Genomic DNA, 25,865 nt, shown 5'->3' on the forward strand with positions numbered 1-25,865 from the left:
TTCTAGTTAAGATTTTTGATGCATGACTAGTTAAACTAATTGTTCTATATTCTTCACATTTATCTGCCCCTGCTTTCTTTGGTATCATAACTATAACACTTTTTTTGAAGTCTGATGGGAATTCCCCATTCAGTAAAATATAAATAACACTAAATAAAGGTAAGGAAATATTACAGAGATTAGGCTAATTTAAACAGATTTAACGGATTGAAACAGATACTCCTATTATCAAACATAGATCTAAGGATTAGATAAATATTTAAAAAAATATTTGCATAAACCATAGTACTTCATAGTAGTGGTGTGGAAAAACAAAAACGCAATGAATGAAGAGGCCTTTGAAATCTATAATTGCAGGAGAATATTGAAAGTTAGGTGTGTAAATAAAATCCAAAATGAAGAGCTCTTAAGATGAATAGAAGAGTAGATAATCTTAAAAAGAAACGAAATAGGTTTGTAGGTCATACATTAAGACATTAAAATTTTGGTAATATGTCAATGTAGGATGAATTTTAAAGAGGAAACCAAAAAGTGGCATATACTCAACAGTTAGCTGTTGACATTGGATGCAGTAATTATTTTAAGGTTAAAAGATTCGCACAGAAGAGAAAAAAAAGAACGTACTTCAAAATTATGATTAAAATATACTGATAATACTGAAGAATACTTTATTTATCGACTAAAAAGTATCAATAACATTTAAAATCTGTCAAACAGGGCTGAGTGATCTATTGAAATATAATGTTTGAATGAAAAATCAACACAGAAATTCTCTGAATGTCTAAATTTTTACAATTTATATTATTCATTCTTAAGCAATATAATCTATAAGAGGTAATCCTTATAACTCTTCTTTGATGGACCAATTATTTTTGATAATTATGAATAATTTTCAGTTTACAATACTTTTTTTTCTACAGAATATTAATTTATATTACAATTTCAGTTTTAAAAGAAAATTTGGAAAAACTTGCACCAGCATGTTATTCGACTCCTGCTTTAATTATATATTTGACTAAAAGCCTAACTTCATATGTCGAAAATTACAACGTGATATAAGAGTATATAAAAAATAATATATATATAATTCCTATGTAAATACATTTTTATGAACTAATTAAGGAGGGTGGAATCCTCATTCCCGATTCCCGGTTGGAAATAGAAAGATAAATTAGTAAACTAATCAAAATTATTTTCATCATTCAAATTTTTTTTCAAAAACAAATTTTAAGCGTGTAAAAAAATGTTTTATTAAAAGAGGAGCGGTACTAATTTTATTCAAAATTCCTCTTTTTTGTCCAAAATTACTTACTTTTCTCCAAATTACTTCTTTTTTTTAACGTTTAGTAAAGCGTATCCTGGGCTAGTAAAGTCCAAAATTCAGTTTATGGTAAATTGAGAACGGCCCACTTACACAGATATTTCAACTAAAGACAGGAGATGTTACTGATATATCTATCAATCGTCTAAACTTTTTGTGGCAGTTTAACTAAGTTCAAATTTCGTTAAAAAAGATCATGGCGTAATTCCTTATTAACCGAAAATTGGACAAAACCGAATTGACGGGCACAAACTGAAACAAACCCATTTTGCTTCACTTTTGTAAGAAACAAAAATATAACGTGAAAATAAAACGAATTCGTAACAATTTATAGACGTAAATTTTATAACACAAATAATGCATATTTAGCGCTCGCTACGGAAAGTTATGTCACTCGCATAGGTACGATATGGGGTATAATAATATGTTCTACAGAATCTCTGATATCTTGAAAATAATATTCAGTTTATCTTTATTATTTCACCGGCGGAAACCGTATAGTTATTTCCAATAGAACCTGATTTTGTCATCAGCAAAACAAAAAATTAATTCTAAATAAATATAAAATGACCCTGTAAACACTCACTTTATAACAGAGTTACCTGAATAAATTGACGCTCAAGTTTTATATTCTTCAGAATTGTTTACATGCTATTAAAAAAAAAAAATGTACACATAAGTGGGCATATTTCATTAATTTATCTTTGAATAAGATCAGCCGACAAAGGTGTCCACACATATAGAAGGAAGGTACGGAGTCACTGTTTTTATACTTTTTTGATCAAAAAGTTATTTCTTTTTAAAACCTTTTACGTTACTTTCTTTTACTGTTATTAACGCCTACTTCTCTTTAAAATTAATTTTCGAACTGAATAAGTAAATAAATTATTCTTTCTTTTTACATATCGAGTTGAGGGGTTGGACATTCGTGAAAAAAAGTTACGAATCATACGTTTAATATCAAATCGTGGACATTTACGCAGTATAAGAGTAAGCCCTCATTTTGTATATGCATTTAATATTATATTTATTCTAACCGTTTTCAGAACTTAGAGAAATAATTAATTAAGCTTACATCTAATTACAAGCTACTTGAAAAATTTTCGAATCCTAATTTTGAGAAACATTATTTTTTAATTAACATAAATTTACCTGAGTAATTAAAATAAAAATGTCTATTTAGTAACAGTAGTAATTTTCAGTTTGAAAAGTTTCTTTGATTTTTTGTTTAATATTAATGTGCAAAAAAACAATTTTATTTTATACCCTATCATCTTATTTCATGTGTAAATGAAATAAGCCTAAGTTTAAGATGAAAATTGGATAGGGTATATGTGATAACTATCTTTAAAAGAATATAACTATACAATTAATTATAAAATATTATTTTTACTGAATTTTAGGAATAGTTATGTTTTATATATTATTTAAAACTAAATCATTAAACCATTACATTGTTAACAATCATTATATCATTATGAGCCCTTAAAAAATACCCTGTTTAAAATACATTTATACAAATTTCATAAAATGTCCAGTATATTTTCAAGAAAACTAATATTTGTAGATGTCCAACAATACTTTTTATTGAGAAACCATATTTAAGGGTTTCTATGGATGTAATCAAATGATTATTTGTGTGTGTGTGTGTATGTGTGTGTGCGTATATGTGTATGTGCGTGTGTGCGTGCGTGTGCGTGTCTGTGTGTGTGTGTTTATTCAAAGAATGCAAAAAATAATGTATTTTCTTTCTTGTTACTTCGGTAAAATTTGTTTACACAATAGTTGTCTAAACAAAGGTCACATAATAGTGGCAAGGAAATGGAGAATCCACCTCTAGTATATGTAACGTCATGCGCAGTAATAGCAGTAGTTATATTACAGAAAAAGCCGTCAGGGCAACCTCTGGAATTTTTTAATAAAATGTCCAACAAGCAAAGCCGCCCATATACTGAGACACCGCCTACCCTTCGCCAATTGATTAGAAATATAATTAATCCGCTTTTATGTGAGGTGATAGAAGTTAGTGGACTTCAACAATTTACCGTACAAAACAGTTTTTATCTAACGGATGGGTAAAATATTATTTAAATATTATTATATCACTTTTTTTTATTATTCCCTCGCTGTGTAATGTAACTGCCGGTAATAAAAAAAAGTAATTGCAGAAGAGTTTTCTTCGTGTTTTTTAACAGTATTTTTCGTAATTTCGAGATATCAGGGTTTTTTCCCATATAGTAAAAATGAAATGAAATTGTATATTGATTAGTAACATTAACAAAAAATTCTATTTTAGATTAGTCTCTCGAATAGGAATAAACAAACTGGGGAATACTTTTTAAATTGTTACAATTTTTCAAAATTCTCAAAAGATTTTAAAAAATGCCATCGCTGAAATTTAAATCTAATGAAATAAATCTTCTTAAATAATTAATACAAACCGATTCTGTAATCCGTTTAAAACGTTTTTCTGTTCTCTAATCATTATAATTAAAATTCTACCTCCTTTTTATCATATTTATTACCTTATTAGTTTAACTTATTACTTATGTTTTTCATTGTATCACTCAACATTAAACAACCGCTCAGTTTTCCTTAGAAAGTGACAGTTGATACGCAATTTCAGAAGTTCAATTGTAATCAAATACATCTATTGGAAAAGTTCCTTAAAGGGTAACATTTTGTAAAATCTTTAACTTAAAAAGATTTCTCTGAATATGTTTGCAGAACTTGAAAAAGAGTTTCCATTGAAATCAATAAGAAGTGTATATTAACACAAAAACCAGTTGTGAATTAAATAGCCAATAATGAATGAATTCTTCATAAACAGCTAGTTTTCCGGGCTGGTAAAGGTGCCACTTTGTATAGTTGAATATTAGCCGCTAAAATGATATGCAACAACATATTTGCCGAACTCGATAAAGAAAGAAACGGGAAACCACATAACTCTTCATTCGCCTTAGTAACCGTGGAGTGAGGTGCTTATTATTCTTGAGAACAGCTATTCTATTTTCAGTTATAATAAACTTACTCTGTCAGATCGCCTATAACTTTTTTTATGGCAGTTAAAGGTGGCTAATGAAACTAGTAACTAAATTTTAGTTAATATACTACATGATTTCAAAACCACACATAAACGATTTAAACCAAATTATGGTTCTTTCTTTCTTACATTAGTTAATTTTTAATCGGTAAGAATCGAGTCATTTAAATTTAAATAAAATTTAACTACTGACTAAGCTATGACAACACATATTTGTAATACCGAGAATTAAACTAGATATTTAATTGAAATATATTTTACTATTAAAAAGGTTTATGTACGAAATGTACGATGAATGTAATTCATAGTTGTGTTAAAATTATATAATTATTTTATTATATAAACTAATCTATTTCTATTTAATTCTATATTATTTCATTACTGATCTGTATCACTGATACTATTATTATCACTTTCAGAAAATTTGTGTAAATATTTCAAATACGATTTGTTTGAAAGAACATTTTTTTTGTAACGTGTATGTTAATTGAATATCTTATTTTATTTACTTTTTACTATGATAATGAGTAATAATTTTCACCTATTATAACACATCTAATCTCATAGTCCGGAACAGAGCCCAGCAGAGATGCGTCCTGAAGGGTAGCCATACCAGAAGCGGATGAAGAGCTTCTACACAACCTCTCCTATTTCAGAACTTACAATAAGACAAAATAACCCAGCAATAGCGACTCCTCCGGAAAAGGGGACGCATTGCTCCCTCCTTATAGCTAGTGTCCCGTTGTGGCGTATTCCTGCTAGCCTATTAAAGAGTTAGCACCGAAAGGACTTCAGTGGACGGTCTGAAGGGGAATTACGTCGGAAGGACAGGCTTTATAAGCCTAGCCTTCCGCGGTCGGCCCATGAAATGGGTTCGATAACGGTGGTTTAACAACGGATTGGAATGCAATTAAATCCGTCTTAAATTCACTAAACTAATAATAGACAAAACTTGAAAAATTAGATCCGAGATTAAAAAATAACCTTTTAAAAAACAAGAATTAGAATGATCCAGCAGCAAGGGACTCTGTCCAGGTTCTGCGATAAAGTAGGGAGTAATAGACTCCTGCCAACTTTGCATTCCATTCGTAATCTCATAACAACAAAGGTGTATCTATAATATTATTATCCTTTATAAAAAACCAAATATTTACGCAGTAACCACATTGTTTGTGAAGGTTTATAATCTAGTTGTTTAGAGCAAGAATGTACTTCAAATGCAAAACCAATTCTTTACGTAAATATTGATTAAATTTTCGTGTAAACTTAACAATAACAACATTATGGTTTCAAAAATAATGTTAAAATAAACCAAAGTACGCCCACGTAAACTTACACTGTCATCCACCACATATATAATATATTATGCATTTATTGAAGTTACACAGATACAATACGTAGGTAAGTTGTGTAATGATTTTAAATAAATTTATTTTTTCATTAATTTCATTGTTTCTTTTCAGCATAAATGATAAATGTTTTGTTCCAGTAATAAAACCGTTAAAAAATTACTTAATTCCGATATTTGGAAACTGGGAATTTTTTTAAAACGTCCACATCGTAGAAATTACGATGTTCAGTTGTAGGTTAAAATTCAAAGTCCATATTTTAACATTCGTTTACTACATTTCTACATAGTTTTTTTATTCAAAGTTATGAAGTATAGAGATGGCTTATATCGAAAAATAGTGTTGTCGATTGCTTTTAACATTCGTGATTCTTTTATGTTGAGAGATATTTTTAAATGAATGAAAAAAATTTGGTTTTGGAATTTTCTTCCAAAGGATTATCTTATAGATTTCAAAATTTTATTTTGACAGATTCTTAGACGCGAAATCTACTATAATCAAATTTTTGTTTAATTCAGCACTTATTCTTCTTTTAAATAGATCTGCCGAATCTAGAATCACTAATTATTTTTATTTTTCATTTATTTATGCCGAAGAAGTTTTATTTCCGCAACAACAACTCGTAGCAATTTATCACAAAGTTTGTTAATTTTTTTATGAATTCAGTCCAATAAATTTGATATTAGTATCGTTACGATAAGCTGATTTTTTATTTCAATTTTTTTTAATCGTGTAGTAGTGTCGGAAAAGGAGGACAACGATGCCAGTTTCCTTTTAGCATATAAAAGTAAACAAATTCTTTGCAAGTATAGAATTTGGCTGCACGAAAAGAATTTCTGGATACTAAATATAGTTTCGGTGATAATAGGAAATAGTATTTATAATATTTTCTTATAAACTATATATTTATTATTTATAAACATGTATTATGTATATACGGTTTAATTTTAATTTATAACAAATTTTACAAAAGAAATACATTTTTTCAAGTATAAATAATAATATTATTTATCTTTTTCGTTATTATTTGCTACCCTAATAATATAAATAAGTAAATTTGCAACTTTTAATGAACAATTTTCTTTCATAAATGTATAAATGTATTAGCAGCACCACATAAGACAACGGATTAGCATATATAGACAGGAGTTATGCTTTTGCATCAGCGAAGAGGCCTTTGTGTATCATGTACCATATGCTTCCTTCTTTCTTTTTCCTGTTTAGCCTCCGGTAACTATCGTTTAGATAATACTTCAGAGGATGAATGAGGATGATATGTATGAGTGTAGTCTTGTACATTCTCAGTTCGACCATACCTGAGATGTGTGGTTAACTGAAACCCAACCACCAAAGAACACCGGTATCCACGATCTAGTATTCAAATCCTGTAAAAATAGCTGGCTTTATATGAAAAAAAAAGCATGAAAATAGCTGAACTTGAACATGGATATGCGTATATTCTGTACGAGCCCTTCCATAACAAATAAAATAATGCTATTATAAAATAGACTTTATGTTCTTTTTAATCATATCTTAAAGGTTATCTATGTAACACGTAACGCCTACTCCAGACCAACTGGAGTTTTGTATCCGAGAGGTTATGGTGAAAAACTTAAATACTTCCCTAAGATAACAATTTCAACAAAATAAGATTATTTGTTGTTAATTATTGAGTTAATAGCAAGAGCTGATCTTCCAAAAGAACGAAGATATAAATCTGATATAAAACTAAACAAGAATTTATTGATCTAACTTCAGATTATTATTATTATTATTATTGTTGTTTGTTGTTGTTTTTCTGTTTTACGGGCATCGACTGCTAAGAACATTAGCCATCGTCACATTCTTAAAAAAGAGATTAGTATCACCATCAGGATCGTCATACGTAAGGGTGTAAAGAGCCCTTACATTTTATTTAAAAGCACAAACTACACAAAACATTTACAGACTTTCACTACGATTTTAGAAAAAAATTGTTTATGACTCGGCTGTTTCCCAGATTTTTAGAAAATGTATTAAATAATGTAAATAAAAATATAGATTAACAAGGTAACAGAACTGTTTTTTTTTCTCAGTGTAATATTTTGGCTTATGAGGAAAAGCTTTATTATGTTTTAATTACAATTTTTAATAAATTCCTGAACCATTTTGAAAAATCATCTCATCAATTTATTTAAAATGGAATTAAAAGATTTCTTTGGCAGAAACAATATTAATTGTGGAAGATTATTTAAATAATACTTTTTTTTTAAATTGAAAAAATAGTGTTTTCTCCATCTTTGTTCAACATACACATAAATATATTCTCAAATAATTTTGCCAATACCTTATGAATTGTGATTTATTTTGTAGTAATTTTTTTTTATATTTAGTATCTTCATATATAATTCTCAACAGTATTTCACATGTTTATATGTATATTTTAAATAATTGTTACGTGATGTGTAATGTATTATTATGTATTGATAGTGTAAAATATTTATTATTTCAGTGAACACATGTGAGACATGAATTAAATATTTAAAAGAACTCAAATTTTTGAGATACTTACAAATTTTTAGATTTCTTACATTTTTTATAACAGAAGTTAGGGTGTAGATTGGACATAATTAAACAATATGTGTTATATAAGGTATGATGAGATTTTAATTAGATTATGGATCTTTATTTATTTACTTCTTCATTAGATAAATCATTCTTAGGATTTTTCATTTAAAAAACTTACTTTCTGCTGGTGTCTTTGGATCTAGTCCTGTAGCAAAGCAGAGAATTGTGGTTCTTTGACAGCAGCTGGATATAATTGCAGTGATGTATATATGTTGGATTAAGATATAACCTGAAGATCGTGTATGGTATTGCTTTGGGTGTTTGCTTGATAATATTATTTTGAATGTTCTAATTGTCCTTATGTCTTTTTACGAAAGGAAGTTCTTATTCCAAGTCTAGAAACATCCAATCATTTTTTCTCAGGACAAATCAGAAAGTACAGATGTAGTTGAGACGCCAGTGACCTCATATATTAAATCATACTCTCAGCAACATCACTGGAAAGGGGTTGTTCAATGAAATCACTACCTCAAGGTATGAAAGGAAACATATTTTCCTTTCTTCAAATGGTTACTACAGATTTAACTTCTTGTTTGTTGCTTCTATCTCATTTTGCACTAAAAACACAGTGACAGTTGTACCTTGAAGGCTTGAGTTATGAGTATTTAAGATGTTAAACAATGTTAAATAAGCAAGAGATAAAAGCAATGTTGTGAAATCATTTAAATTGTGTTAATTCAAATTTAGAATTTATTAGAATCAACCTTATTTCATCACAAAACTCAAAACAATTTACCCCAAGACAGCCAGTGCATTTCTGAATGCTTTAAAAAGTGTTCATGATCACTTCCTATTTCATTACAAAGAGCAGACAACAACCGGCTTTTAAGAAGATGGGCCTTAATAAAATTGGCAATTTTTACTACCTTGTCGAGAACAGTTTTCATTTTGTAGAGCACATAGTACTTTGCAATGTTCACAACAATTTGGCCATTTCTCAAGAGGTGCCACTTTCTGGATATTCCTGACAATGCCCTAGCACTATGTTTGTGTATACCTACATATTTTTCCTGGAACTTTATAGTTATGAAGTCATTGACAACATTGAAAAGAGGTGTATTAGGAAACACAAATTCACTAAACAAGTCTTCACAAATTTATTTTTGTATTAGTTTTGTACAAAAGCTACCATATTAGCATTATTCAAAATATCATGACTTCATCCAACTGTAACACAAAATATTCACTATTAGACCATTCTAGCAAAATATTTTTCACATTTTGGGCCATCTCATTGATTCTTCTATTTATTGTATTTGCAGATAACTATATTACAAATGCTTGTTGGCATGTTTTTCAATAAAAACTCTTTGCTATTGCTTTTGTTGCATGCAAAATTAAATCTTGCCCCTTGTATGGGGTTGCTTATTTCTGGCAGTCAAAAGGGCGACTTTGTAAGAGACAAGAATTTTATTCCACACACAAAGTCAACATTTCTGTGAAAACCATGAAGTTACATTTTTTTTGTTTTGAATATATTCTATTGCTTTATTAACTATTGTTATGTTTTGTTTCAAGATAGTGTCTCAATTGTGATGGTGTCATAGATTCATTTGATAACACTTTGCAATCAAGAACACACTGTTGTCTGTGTTCACCATCTTTATTCTGAATGGAAGATCCTATTTGTAAATAAGATGCATAATTTTTTTGTGAAGAAACTGTTTATCTGCACTTCTAATATTTTTGAAAACATTAGATTTTTTTTTATTGTTGTCTGCCTTTCATTTCAACAATCTCTCATTTGAACCATTGATCCATATCTAAATAAGATTGTGAACAAATTGAGAATCAGAAAGTGACAGCTGTTTCAGTACACAGTAACTTCTTCAGATGTTACAGACAGAATACAAAAGCTTAAAAATATGATACAAAGAAAAAAGTAAATGTATAAAACCAAAAGAGATAAAATACACAAAGATAAAGAGCAGCAATAGGAAGTTTACACATCTATCAATAATGTATAAACTTATTGGTCAAGTCAGAAAAAGAGGAGGGCAATATTGACGATAAGATACGAAGCCCATCTCACATTTATAAGTTTAATAATGATGAACTATTACAGTCTAATTGATCATTTAAAAGTAAGTTAGAATTTTTTATTAATAAGTAAACGTATATTATATAATGAATGTGTGAAATTTCTTTTGTTTTGAAATTTTGTTTACTTTTGTTGGAATGAATTGCTTAAAGAAGGAAAAACTAGTAACTGTAGTTTTGTATAATTTAATTTTTTTCTTCTTTAATGAATATCTTTAATTGACAATTTCACCTCCCAAGGAGACTAGAGCTTCAGTCTGTGGCTTAAAACCTTCCCTGGGATAACATGAATGTATCCTGCAAATTTGGAAGCAATCAATCAGTTGGTTTTCATGTGATGCAAGAACATACAAACAAATAAACTTTCAGATTTACATATAAAATTCTGAAGTACTTGATTAATTAAACTTACTTGGTAATCATTATTTACAGATATTCATAATAATATTAAGTTCGTTCTCAAAATTATCATCTGATATTGGAATATCTAATAATCTATAAATGTAATTGTTAAAAGCATTTAATTTACATGCAGACAGATAATGATGTACTGTGAGTGACAGTATCAGTATGTGAGGGTTTGTGATGTATGATAAAATCCAATTTGTTATTAATTTTAGTAATATTTTAATCTAAAAAGACGATAGAATTATTTTGTTCCACTTCCAAAGTAAAATATATACTTTTGTGTTATTTGTTAATAAAATTCAAGAATATTCCTAGTTGTTTCAAGCTACCCGTAAACCAACCAAAAATATCATCCATGTATCTATACCTAAATTTGAACTATTTAAAGAAAGGATGAGCATAAATTTTGTTATAAAGTCATTTATAAAAATTTCAGCACCTAATGGTTAAGTTGGTTACCAATATTAATTAGACCCTCTTTAGAGTGTAAATCTTATTATTAAAATAATTTTGATTAAAACAAATGTTCAACGCAAATATCTTAATTCTAGTAATTTTATTAGTTTTCTGGATAATCAGAAACTTGTTAACAATATTGATAACCTCTTGTGGTGGAATACTAGGAAATAAATCTTTTACATTAAATGAAAGTAGAGTAGGATTTCTGGAATATATAAATCCTTAATATTTTCAACTAGCACAGCTGAGTTTTTAATATTAAATTTTGTTTGAAATTTACAATGATATTGGATAATATTAATAATCTTCCTAGAAAATTTATCAGCAGGAACATTAACATATGAAACTACTGGTCTAATTGAGTGATTTTCTTTTTGTAATTTAATAAGAGAATACAATTTGGATAGCTGTGAATTCATTACTGTTAATGTGAAACCATCACTTTCCCTGAAAATAGAACAATTCTTAATAATTCTTTGAAACTGTTTGAAATTTAATTGTAAGATTCACCTTAATATCATATTTGTTAGGATCAAAAATTCAGAGTTTTTGAGATTTTTCCAAAGCAATGAAGTAGAGGTTTTTCCTTTTATCTGCATATGTAAAAACTATTATCATTCTCCAATGCCTTATTTTTTTTATTGAATTGATTAAATCTAAGTTTCTGCTCTTTGGTAATCTAATGTTTACTCTTTGGTAAACATTATAATTATCATTTTTACAATTTTTAATTTTTGTAGAAAAACATTGTTTTTTGTTAATTATTTCTTGAAACAAAATATCCTTATTAACTTTAATTTCAAAATAAGTTCATATTCTAAGCTTAAAATTTATATATTCTTATATTTGTCTGACTAAGTTATAACTAAAACCTTTCACTAAAAGTTGAATTTCATGTTCACTAAACACTACATCCATTAAATAAATAAATGTTATTTGTAGTAATATTTGATTGCAAAATTAATTTGAAATAACATAGGCAACTGCAAATATTTTTATCAAATAATTGATGGATGAAGCCCTTACTTGATGAAAATCCATTGTAACTAAAAGAAAAAGAAAACAAAATATGTTTCTTTGAAAACATATTTACATATTTAAAAAAAAAAGGTTAACATATTACTTTTCTGTGTGTTTTTGGTAATCAAGATATTTATTTTATAGGTGGTATGGCTAAGTAGTCTTCTTATCCAAGGTAATATTTTTTGTTTCTTTAGTGTGCTTATGTGGATTTCCTTTTTTTCTGTATTTTATTCTAGAAATATTATTTTTATTTATATAATTTTAATTTATTTTTGTGTTAGGTTGATTTTTTTCTGATTCATCAATTTCTTTTTATGATAATTGTATAAATATTTTTTTTTTGTTTTGTATTTTGGTAGATAATTTATTTTTTGATTATTTGTATATGATTATTTTTTAATTCTGTCTTTGATTATAAAATTAATCCTTTATTATTTTTATTTATATATTTTTTGTGAAATTTAAAAAAAAATATTTAGTGTTCATTTTCTTTTTGATGGATTTTCATCAAGGCCTCATCCATCGATTATCACTGGTCAGTATAAAATTTGGTCTTTAAAGGGAGTAGATGTTCTACATAGTATTTTATATGCTGAATCTGAATATGTATTCCGAAACAACCCACCACATAACATTCTTAAGTTACAACCCCTTACATTTATTTGTTCCATCATTTTTGGAACAAACAATACAAATAAGTTAGTATGTTTGTATGTTTACTTATTCACATCTGATTTATATTGTGATCCATACTGTAGACCTATATTTGATACATAATAGTCAAATGATGTCATCTCATGTCAAGCCAGATATGATTCAAGTAATGAGTAATTCAATGTGATGAAATTTTCTTAAGTATGAGTTCAGCTCTTGGTATGACTTGCTGTGTTCTTTAGTTGTAGTGGTTTTATCATACACATATTATAAAGATTGTTTCATAAGTGATGCCATAAATTTAGTGAACAATTTTTATGACAGAACATTTGGTATTATTTTATTGAACATCGAGATGTGTTAAGTTGTGTGTGAACAGATCTGAAAAGATAAATTTAAAAATCCTCAAAATGTAGTTTGGAATGTTTCTTGAGCATTATAAAAATGTATATATGTATATTTGTTGTTTTATTCAATATGTGCCACTTCTCCGAGTTGAATTTTGTTTAGCTATCAGCCTTCTTTCCTTTTTCCTGTTTAGCCTCCAGGAATTACCACCAGGTTCTACTTCATAGGATGTAGGATGTAGTGTAAGTGAAGTGTAGTCTTGTACAGTCTCTGGTCAACCATTTCTGAGATGTGTGATTAATTGAAACCCAACTACCAAAGAACACCGGTATCCACGATCTGGTATTCAAATCCATATAAAAGTAACTGCCTTTACTAGGATTTGAGTGTTAGAACTCTTGACTTCAAAATCAGCTGATTTTTGTAGACCCATTCACCACTAGACCAACCTGGTGGGAGCCATCAGTATGGATCATGTTAAGTTCACAGTGCAGCTGTAGACATAACCTAACATAAGAAGGACGACATAAAGACAGACATATAAGAAGGATGAAAAAATGAAATTTACTCAACCTTTTCCTAATACTACATAATTATATTAAAAACTATTGTATTTATGATCTAAAATGTTAACAAAAATAATTTGAAAAAAATCGGTTTAAAAGATTAATAAAATTATGGAAATTCTAGTAGAGAAATTTTTATGTATTTTTCACTATGTATTTTTAATTTCTTAAATAAAAACTCTAAATTTCAAAGTGTACAAATTATGATATAGTCATGTGTGTGTGTGTATGTGTATGTGTGTGTGTTCAGAAAGTTGCTGTGTACTGGAATTATAGAATTGTAGTGACAAAACTTACTTAATTATTATTTTGTATGCTTATTTCATTATTTTTTAGTCGAATATTAAAATAACTTGAATAGTTTATAAAAAGTATTGAAAATTATCTCCCAACATCAATACAACTCTGCAAACATTTCGTTCTGTTTTCAAACTCTTTAACCAGCTGTTGTACTGGAATGTCTTGTATGTATGCCCTTTTTGCAGTTTTTATTTCGTCAGTCATGCATGGTCTGTTATATACACTGCTTGTTTCGCTGTCTCCCGTAAAAAGAAATCTCGGGGAGTCAGATTAGATGATTGTGCAGACTACAAGCTTCTCATAAAAAAGTCATTGATCTCTTAGCTGTGTGCAATGTGGCATCATCTTGTTTAAACCAATCATAATTGATTTTCCCTTCTGATAACTGCACAATAATAATCACTATTACTCCATGTTCAAAAAAGATTGGACTCACAATGCGTATTCTATTCACACTGATTCAGACTCCAGTTTTCACTTGTAAAGATTGTTCGTGTTCATTGACCACAATTGTATAGTTTGTGAATTAATATACCCTCCCAGATGAAACCATCCTTCATCTGTAAAAAAACATAATGTCAAGGATACGTACGGGATTTTGATCAAATAAAATGTTTAAATTATTGACAATAATTTAGTCTTTTGGCATGATCTGTAGGTTTCAGTTGTTGAACACACATTACTTTGTAAGGGAAAATTTTCAATTCTTTTCTTACAGTTTTATGTGTGATAGGAAATCTAATATCTTGCTGCTGTGCTAACTTACGCATTGACTTTCATGAAATTTTGGCCATAGCAACTGAAATATCAAGCAGCTTATGTTCATTAAGTTTAGAGGGTCTTCAACAAAGCCTGTTGCTCAAAACTTTTTGATAAAGAGTTCGAAGTGCATTATGGTGAGGAACAGAAGTATACGGAAACTTTCAGAAAATTGTTTCACTAAATCAGTATATGTATTAACTTTATGAAAGATGTGTAAACGAGAAAAATGTGTCCCTCTACCAAAAGAACCATTATGTCTCTCACAATTATTGATTCTGATAAATGAAATGAAGCATGTTCTCAATTACAACTCAACTGACGTTTTGGTTTATTACTGAGCAATGTCCAACGAACCCACTGGGCAACCAAACTAATGCTGAAAGAACAGAATGCACCAATAACTCTAAAGGAGTGACTTTCCAAACGCACTGTGTGTATGCACACATGTGCATGCGTGTGTTACTAATAAAAACCAGAAATTATTCCATTTAAATTTTGTATGTGCAATTAGGTGGGCCATCCTTCAGAACTGCATCAGTTTTCAGGTCCTTGTCTAAACCATTGGGCTCAATTGAAAAAAGCTTGCTTAAAAATGTTTAAAGATATCCTTTCTTAAAATTTCTCAGAAGGAAATTTTTCCATTAGAGAATTTTATAAAAAAAATGGGTCCTATAATTTTGATTATAAAACTTATTACTTATAATGCTATTTAAAAATATCTATATTGCTTAAATTTCACCTGATTTAATATAATATTATTTTTATTATTATTATATTCCTAATATATATGTTACAGTCTGTTCAACCAGTGAACAGTAAGCAATCCCCTACCCATGCCCCAGTGATATGAGGATGATATATTACATGTAAATGTAATATATATTTAATGTATAGTATATGTAATGCAATGTATAGTCTTGTGCTGTCTCAGGTCGCATAGGTCTGAGAATTGAATCCCAACCACCAATATCCACTGTCTAATATTCAAATCTAATAAAAGTTACCAATTTTTACTTGGATTTGAACGTCAGAGCTTCAATTTCAAAAATTAGTTGTTAAACAAGTGATTTGCGATGACAAGTTTGTGACTTAATAATGTATATGGCTATTTATTTTTATTCATGTTTAGGCAGTTGTGGTTTTTTCATCAGAAATATGTTTTTAGGAAGATTCCTTTTCTTTTATTTATTTTTCTTTAATATAATATGTTTGACATGATTTATTTATTGTCTAATTTGAAAAAATATTTTCTGGGTATTTGTGGGCTGTTTATTTTATTAAGATTACAAAATTGGATGGTAATTCATGTTTTATTGTATTTTTAAGTTTTTCTTTCTTCATAGGAACTTTGTATATTTAATTAAGCAAAAAGAGGGAGGGAGAGGGTTTATAAAAATGTTAATAAAATAACATGCAGGTGCTCTAAATATTCCCACATAAACTCTTTGGTAGAAATTTGTAAATTATTCCAATTTTATTCTTAAAAATTAATAAAACAAAATGTTTACACAATTGTATAGGAAATTTGTTATGTCTAACTAAATTAGTAAAATGTAGCTACATAGCTACATTTTCCAGTAAAAAAAATTTTATTTAATAATTCTTTCCTTTGTTTGATTTTCATATGCAAAAATTAGGTAACATATTTAATTTTTATTTTGGATTTATAATCTTGAGTATGCTCTGAAAAACTGAATTTTAATATTAAAATATTTAAGTTCTCTCTTTTTAATATCTTTGATATTTAAAATTTGATACTTTTGAATGAAAAGGTGTGATAATCGTAAAATAATCTTATAGTTTCAAATGTTCATTTAGAAATTAAAATTTATGTTATAAATTTACATGAAAAATTAGATCATAATAAAAATAAAAAAAATGGTGGAAATCTTAAATTTTTGTGGATTTTTGGCTCCCTATTTTTTTCTTTTTAAATTTTATTCTCAAAGTAGATTTTAAGTAAGAACTGTAGAGAGGGCTCTTAAAATATCATGTTGGATCTAAAAACTATAATTTTATGGTAATGTAATTTATGAGTATCTCCCCAAACACTATTACTCAACCTGACTATACCTCTAGTTTAAATTTTTACTATGGGTTTTATAAATTTCTATTTTATAATTAATTTTTAATTTGTGTTAATGGTAATAAACATGTTTTTCTGTTTATTTAGAAGCGAAGTTAATCTGCAGAATTTATATCAACCTGTGGCAGGTGCCATACAGTCACAGCCACAGCAGCAGCAGCAGCAGCCACCACAACAACAGCGGCAGCAACCTCAGCAATCAAGACAAGTTCAGCAGCCTATTCCTCCTATTGCAGCCAAACATAATAAAAACAATGTGGTAAATATTATCTCTATCTTATAAAGTAGGTACATATGTGGTGTACAAATGTTGCATATATGCATGCAGTGAAGTTATGAGGATTTATTCAAAACATTTGAACAAATTTTTGAAGGTAGATCTGCATAATGTGGCAAAATTTATAGATAAACCAAACTAAATTATTTTGCAAATACTTAGTCGCAGAATTTACATGTAGTAAATTAAAAATATTTCCATAACAATTTTTCACAAGAAAACATTCAGAACATTTTTTTGGAAAAGAACTGTTTAACCATTACAGTATTTAAATTATGGTTATTTAAGGTTGAAGCTCTTCAAGGGTAAGGGAACTGAATCTATGGACAGCATAATATTTCAATTACTGAATATTGAAGATAGAATTTAGTTTGAAAAGCAAGGCAATGAGATTTGAACCAAGTTCACAATGTTCTTTTAATTTTTTTTTCTGATAGTTATAATTTTTCTGATAGAATTTATAAAGAGACTAAGGGGAGAAAAGCTGTTGGGAGGCAGGGAGTTAGCCTCTGACATATGATTTTTATTTTTTGTTTAAGATAGACACCATATTTTTAAAGATAAAAGTTTGTACATCTGTATTTTGTTTTTAATTCTAGGAAGCTAGACAGCTTAGGGACTTTTATTAAAGGTCAGGAATCCTGAACCTCTTAGTCTTCTTTTTTTAATTTTTTCTGAAGATAGAACTCTTAAAAAAACTGTTTGAAGAGTACAAATTTAATTTTTTTATATACATATTTTTTTTCATTGATATGAATAAATCTGTTTGTATAATTTTCAGTGATATTAATCTTGTTTTAATTGCATTCTAATGATACTTTCTTGGATGACCTTTTGTTTTTAACATTGATTTCTGATGTGTAACTAACTTCTGTGATTTTTATTGCTTAGACTAAGTTGTGTGCAAAAACTCAAGAGCTTGAGGAATGGATGAAGAAAGATGACCCGATGTCGTGTATTAATACAGATACACATTCACAACAGCAGCAAGGTGATTTTTTTTTTAGATTTTATATTTTAAAAAAAATTGTGATTATCTTTGCCATTGTTAGAAATTGCTTTGTTGGAATTCCAGCATGTACAGTAGTTGTAAAAATTTGTGATATTTTCAGTTAACATTTGTAATTTTTGATTTATGATATATTGGTTAGTGTTCTTGTCATTTTTGTTCTTATGAATTATTTATGTTATATACTGTATTCATATATTAAATAAAATAAAAGAATAAATCTGTGGTGGTGGGTAGCTAAATTTTAATTTTCTTCAATCCAGTTAATACAGAGGAACATATGGACAACAATAAAGAAAAAATTGATTTACTAAGTTAATATATATATATATATATATATATATATATAAAACACCACCTTTCAAAAAATATTTTATTATTATTGTTATTATTCTGGTGTAAAAATTATAAGTTTAAATTTATCTATTAAGCTGTTGCAGGATATGGTGCTTCCAGTTATGGATATCAGGAGTTATCAGCCACATCCACCACTTGGAGAGGCTCACCTGATTATTCTAGGTAAAATTATAAAATGTGTTTTTATAAATATTATTTTAATTTTTATAACATAAACATTTACTTCATATGTAATGAAAAATGATGCTCTCTGTTTGTTCTGTTCCTAGTTTGAGCCAACTAGTCCTCCGCTCTAGTTTCTATTAGAGCTGGCCTGTGAGTCAGTTTTATACATTCATTCGAGTAAAGAATCCCATCTGGCGCAGTCATGTATTTCTTGGTCTAATGTGACTAGTGTTATTTAGTATTGTACAAAATAAATTCAACTGTCCTAGAAGAATATGGTTTCGTTTGATTTCACTCCACAATCAATACAGTCCATCCTAGCTCTAAAGATTTAACACCGTTTAAATTTAGTTCATCAGTACAATCATAAGAATGATTCATGACTTTTCTAAAGCTTGTTATTTTCTAGATTTATTTAGTATATATATAATTTTTTTATTATGTGCCATTGTGGTAACTGATACCAACTTTTGTTGAAAGCAATATAATTGATTAGATTATAGAGTTAAACATTTTATATAAATTTAATGACAGACTGAACATTTTGTGTGGGTCAGACAATTTTTTATTTCTTATTTGAAATTTTTTTAGTGACGATGGTGGAAGATCAGATGAAGACAATGATCCAGGTACATTAATCGAGAAGACAACTTCATTGACATCTGTTGGTGGCAATTTAGGAAGTGGAGTTAGTTTTGGCAGTACTGCAGTTGGTACTGCTTCCTCTGGTAATGTTTGTAAAGATCAATCATTACCATCATCTAGTTGTGGTCAACCAAGATATATGACTATGTCACGGTGAGAATAATCATTTTTGTCTTTGTTTAGGAAATAATTAGAAAAGAATATGTACAAAAGAAATATTTTTTTTACTATTATTTAAATTTTTTTTTCCTTAGTTGGGGGATTTTCCTATTATGTAGTAATAGTTTTTGAATTGTCCCTCATCATCTTTAATAAATCTTCCTGAAATTTTAGAAGCACTTTTAAAAATTAAAAACATATATATTAAGCAGTTAAAATTGTTAATTATTGAAATTTGTTTAATTCATGAAGTACATTTCACTTATCACCTTAAAAATGCCTTGTAACATAAAATATACTATTTGCTTTTATTGTTATGAAATAGATCTTGATATTCACTTACATTACCGTAATAAAATACTCATAGAGCCTAGAATTCTATAATGAATATATATTATTATTAGTTATAATAATATTATAACTAAACAGAATGTTTTTATTCAATAACGTGAGTTCTTCACACTCTCTGCACTCTGTCTTAACATAATTTCCAATTATATTTCATCTGAAAGAAATTTTAATTTAATTGAAATTTTTCACTGAAAAATTTCAAAAAAGGATGAACATACTTAGAATATTAAGAAATTCTGTAAATATGATTGTATTTTTATCTATATTAAAATTTCCTTAAGCTATTATCTTAATGTTGTAATCCTCCAATATCATAAAGATGTCAATAAATACATCTCCTACCTCCTTGTATTTTTTTTACTTTATGTAAGAGAAAATTTTATAAACATTTACATTTAAAAAATATATATATATGAAATGTAAATGAACATTACTTATCTTTGTGATTAATCTTTATGACTTTTACATTAATCTTTGTGATTTCACAAAGATTAGGAGATTTATTTCATTGTAACACACAGATAATGTGCTAAAGGAGTATTGTCCTGTGAAAGCAATTAAATCCCTTTTGAGTATATTTCTTATGACCCTCTTTTTTAAAATAAAATTTGCAAAAATAAGTGCGAAAACTGAATATTCTTTATAAAAATTGAACTGATTCCAAAATCCAGTAATAAAACAAAAACTGCTTAGAAAGTTGTTAAATCTCGGTTCTGTTTCTAATAAGACGGACACATACTTTCAGTTAAACATTAAAACATTATTGTTACCAATCCAAAGCAGGTTATCAAATTATTTAATTCATTTTTCTTTAATATGCCTATGCAATTGAATTTAAAACAAGACTTAAAAAATACAGAGCTTCTGATGAAACAGAAATTTTACAAGCACAGAACTTTAAACATTTATTAATACATAATAAAAATACAAAACATATTTATTGCTTTTCTAATGTAGTCTTCCTGAAGTTCTACATATTTTTCTGAATGTGTGGGGAGCTTGTGGATATCTTTTTCATAAAATGTTTGAGCATGTGTCAATCCCTAGGAGTTCAGTGTCAGTCTGCAATTGATGTGCGTGTTTTTTGGGCTTCTTCAGTGGCCCAAAAAACGAAATTGAAGGGGATAAATCTAGACTTTATGAGGTTTAAGGTTTTCCAGTAAATTTTATCCAGAGTGCTAACAGCTGTGTGATACCTTATATTGTCATGGAGAAAAATTACATCTCTGATTAGCTGACAGTGCCTTTTGTTTCTATAGGCAGCTTTCACTTTGTCCAAGAGCTGAAATGGTACACAGCATTCTCAGTGTGATGTTCATGGAAAGATAGACCAACAGTATGCCTTTTCAGCCAGGTTGCGAAGAGTTTTCCAGCTGATGAAGGCATTTTTACTATTACAGGGTGAGACTCTCCATTCTTATGCCACTCTTTACTCACCAATTCCAACTCAAGAATGTAGTGATGTATCTATGCCTCATCACACATTACTGTTCAACGCAAAAACTTATTTGCTTCTTGTCAAAATTGGTTCTGGAGACTTTGGCAAATTTCCTATTGGAAATTTGCTTATTGGGCCTGTTTCTGCTTTGTCAAAATTCTTGGAACCCACCTCACAAAGACCTTTTAATGGTGCCCTCATTTGTGAGAAACATCACGATAATTTGTTGTACAATTGATGATAAAACCTCTTGTTCTTTTATGACACTACTGACCATAGACACAAATGCTGAGCCAGCTGAAGTATCATCACCATTCCCACATCTTTATCATTAATATCACTCTGCCGCGCCAGCCCACTCATGTTGTATGCAAGCTGTGAAGACAAACTCCAGTTTATATTCGACTGACCCTCTTATTTTTAAATTTGAACCTGTTAATAAATTAAGAAAATTAATTGTTAGATTAAGAAAATGTTTGATCTAATAAACTTCTCCAGCTTACATTCATTTAAATCAAACAATTTAATTTAATTAATTAACTGATAAATAAAAAATCAATTATATATAATTAATTATTAACTTGAGTTAATTATACAGATAACACTTGAATACCAGCTGTATAATGACTTTAATATTATACTTAAAAATCTCAAAGAATATCAAAGAAAAATTGTTTTAAGACACAAATCGTAGTGCATATTTTCACTTCACTTTGGAGTTATACTGGGCAAGCAAATTAAAATTGGACCACTACAAACTTAACACAGTTGCGATGTGTAACATTTTATAAATGAAATGAAAATGAAATTAAATAAAAATTTGTATTTAGTTTAGGAAAAGTTTACTTATTTATCATATTTTTACAAATGATCTTCAAAATAAGTGCCCTGTACATTGATGCATTTTTGTTGATTTTTTTTTTGCTAATGGATCATATTGAGGATTTCTTGATACAAAATGTTTTTGTCAGTGCTATTGATTTTATGTTGAATGTTCACCTGCATCTCTTTGATAGTGTGGAGATTTGATTTATAAACTCTATGCTTCAAGTAGTCCCCAAGAGAAAAATATCAACTAGACAAATCTGGAGAACGCAGAGGCCACTGTTCTCTATTGACAGATTGTTCTGTGTAAAAGTAGCACGAATGTATACTAGTGAATCATTTGATGTGTGATATGTTACTTCATCTCATTTGAAAAAGCAGATTACTTCACTATTCCTTTTCTTGATTTGTTAACTGAACGTAGAACTCTTTTAAAATTGTACACACTTCTGTATTGATGAGTCAAAGAATATTGGCCCAACTATACGATTACCATAAACAGTGCACCAAACACCCAATTTACTCATTGTGAAGTGGTTACTCAAACATCTGGTGAGGATTTTCAGTCATCCGATACATACCACCCATTTAGGTGAAATGAAATTCTCCATCGAGTCTACCTACCCATCAGCAATGTTTTTGAGAAGCCAGTTACAGTAATCAAGACTTTTTGTTTATCTGTTTTCTTAAGTTCTTAGACAATATGGTTGAAAGTTTAAATCGTGAAGAATCTTATGGCAAATTGTGTATTTTACACCAATTCCTTATGACAATGTACATATAATTTTTTTTTACCAGTGGAAATTCTTTTTTTAATTTTGGCTATGGCTTTTGGAGTCCTAAAAGAAGATCATATATTTTTGTTTTGTGTTTGAAACCGACTGTTGTACGCCATTTTTTAACCAACTCATGTATTCTACTCTTAGCTGGAAAACTGGAATTTGGAATTTTTCCATAAATATTTGACACATTTCTTGAAAGGCTCCAGAACACACATAACCTTTCACTATAGCAGGCAACCCTTTCCTTTAACAAATAAGGCATTTTAGAAAAACAAAGCTGGAAAGAACAAAATTATACTGCACAAAAGCATGAACAGTTTACAACTGACAACAATAGACTGGAGTAGACTGCTACTAGTAGTAGCAGTGACAGTAGTAGCATTGAAGTTGACACATAAATAACTCAAGCTGTCTCAGTTTGGTTTTAAGTTGCTCACTCTATATTTTTTGATTATGGCAGAATTATTATTTTAGAATCGTTTATGTCAGAATTTGCATTGTAAGAAAATAATACTGTGAATAATAATTAAAGCATAAATAAGAGCCTCATGATGACCTATTTTTAACTGTTAAAATCCTGCTTTTACCATTAGCATACATCTTCCAAATTTGTTGTTTTATAACAAAATTTATTCAAATAACATTATAGTCTTGTTAATCTTAATTAATGTGGACTCTTGGATTAATAAAAATACTCAGATTATTGCAGTTATAATAAGAAATGTTTTGTTTTATTAGTGATATATTTCTTCATTTTATAAATTAAGAATGCTTATATTACTACGTATTTTATTTCTGTTAATCATTAATATTCTGTTAGTAAAGTCTTTTTATGAATTTTTCATTTTGGCATTTAAATTAAAACATTGATTATATACAACACTGTTGTATATAATATTCATCATTACTTTCTCCATTGCCTTTATAAGTAATTCAGTAGTTCATTTAAATAAAATATTTTTCTATAAATGGGATTATAACATCTTTTAAAATATAACGCATCACAAGAGGTCACCTCTTGGTACTGCTTAATTTACATCAGCCTTTTTTCTGTAAATTGAAAACCATCCAAGTAGTTCAGTACTTGTGGGCCATTAGTACATTTTTCTACATAATTATTAAGTTCTTTTATGTGATTTTTCATAGTTTTAAAAATTGTATTCTTATCTATCTCTTCATTTTCATCATTCTGCTCTTTCATTAGAATTTGAAATCTTTTTTTATCCTTTGCTTTTTCAATTTTTAAATTTTGTGTTCTGTTTAATGATTGTGTGGCAACATTGAACGCTCATGACTTTTTTTATGTCCTGGAAGACCTATCTATCTCTTTTATGAACTTTTTTTGGGAGCTGATTTAATCCTGCCTAGTTTAACTGTCTGATCTTGAGTGTAATATTTGTAATTAAGTAAATTTTAGTTTGTTTTGCTGCAAATAGAAAGTTTTGTATAAAATTTACTCAGGTATTTCCTCCCCAAGCTAGCCCCTGCTTACTTTTTTATTTTTAAAATTAAAATTGCCATTAAAATGATAACAGTTGAGAAAATAGAATCCATAAAAGAAAATTTGCTGAATATTTTGAAAAAATATTTTGAAAACTGCTTTCCAGAACTGTTTCTATGTAAAAGAAGACACAATGAAAAGTATGGACTATAGGAAGGAGAAAAATTGAAAATGCTCCAAATATTCAGTAAAATCCTTTTTAGAAAAAGTTTGGTTTTCTTTTAAATAGACCTCATGTATACATATGTATATTATATATCTTTTCAGGATAAAAATCCTTGCATCTTCTATGTGTGTTATCTGTAAAAGTAATTCTGTTATAAATTGGGGACATTTCAGAGAATGTAAAGAACTGATTGATTATAGAAACATGTCTGATGGAAAATTGTATTGGAAGACCAGAAATCTAATGACATTCTATCAGAAAACAAAAAAAAAAAATTATATATATATATACTTTCAGATTTGTTGCTAAAATTTCTTTCTATATGATTAGAGTGAATTTGTTACAGAATTGTCGAAAATTGGACTGGGAGGTACAAAGTATTCTTGTGGACATGTTACCTTTCTTAAAATTACATCTGACTGAAATTTGTTCACCCAGTTTATTGGAATCAGTCCGAAATCTTGTTCTGCAGCTTGTTCCATCACCACATAATACTGGTCAGTTAGATGGACTTCTTGAAGATGCCCTTTTTAAATTCCAAGGATACAGGTATGTCATCTTCTCTTAAATTTTATTTTGTAGCCTTTCTTTGCTGTTACTTAGAATGACTAACATGTGTGAATATCATCCAAAAAGTAATAATACCTGTTTATGCTTTGTTATTTAAAGCAATGATTTTGTTCCAAATGAGTAGAAAAATTTTTTATGTACATTGTACCGACAGTTTATGTATGAACTTATTCTTGTACAATAGTTGTCTGTGTTAATATTTTAATTAATCATTTTTTGTGTGTAATAAATAATTAACACATACAAAAGTCTTTTTAGAGTATTTTTTTTTCTTTTCTGTAGTTTGTTTATTTTGACCTCTGGAGACAATCTATAACTACAAGAAGCAAGTGAAGCAGACTATAATCCAGCAATGTGATGGTTTCTGTAGATATTTATTTTTTTATCAGCCATCAAATCTGGATAGACAAAATTTACTTGATATTTTTATATGATATATTATGAAGACTGAAATTCATATTTACTGTTTCACTTTCCCATTAAACGCCATCAGGGCTAGAATGTGGTTGGGGGTGGCAACCAGAAGCATCACAAGGTGGGTGTCTTCCCGTACAGGGTTGGGATGTACTTTTTGTACTAATTGAGCATTATAATTTTTGTTTTCTGTACTACAAATGTAAGGATTTAAGCTTCAGTGCTATTTTTATATGTTTT

General features: G+C 28.4%; 1 protein-coding gene across 1 annotated transcript in view; it reads left to right on the forward strand.

The window, feature by feature from the left end:
* Positions 1–25,865, forward strand: part of LOC142317486 (uncharacterized) — a 203,939-nt gene that overhangs the window by 158,090 nt on the left and 19,984 nt on the right. Inside the window, exons 2-6 of the mRNA XM_075354051.1 lie at positions 17,054–17,225; positions 18,135–18,234; positions 18,684–18,771; positions 19,366–19,572; positions 24,972–25,190. Of these exons, the coding sequence (XP_075210166.1) occupies positions 17,054–17,225; positions 18,135–18,234; positions 18,684–18,771; positions 19,366–19,572; positions 24,972–25,190 (786 nt within the window). The remainder of the gene's footprint in view (positions 1–17,053; positions 17,226–18,134; positions 18,235–18,683; positions 18,772–19,365; positions 19,573–24,971; positions 25,191–25,865) is intronic.

Source organism: Lycorma delicatula, chromosome 1 (assembly GCF_047948215.1).
Source record: "Lycorma delicatula isolate Av1 chromosome 1, ASM4794821v1, whole genome shotgun sequence".
Classification (NCBI taxonomy): domain Eukaryota; kingdom Metazoa; phylum Arthropoda; class Insecta; order Hemiptera; family Fulgoridae; genus Lycorma; species Lycorma delicatula.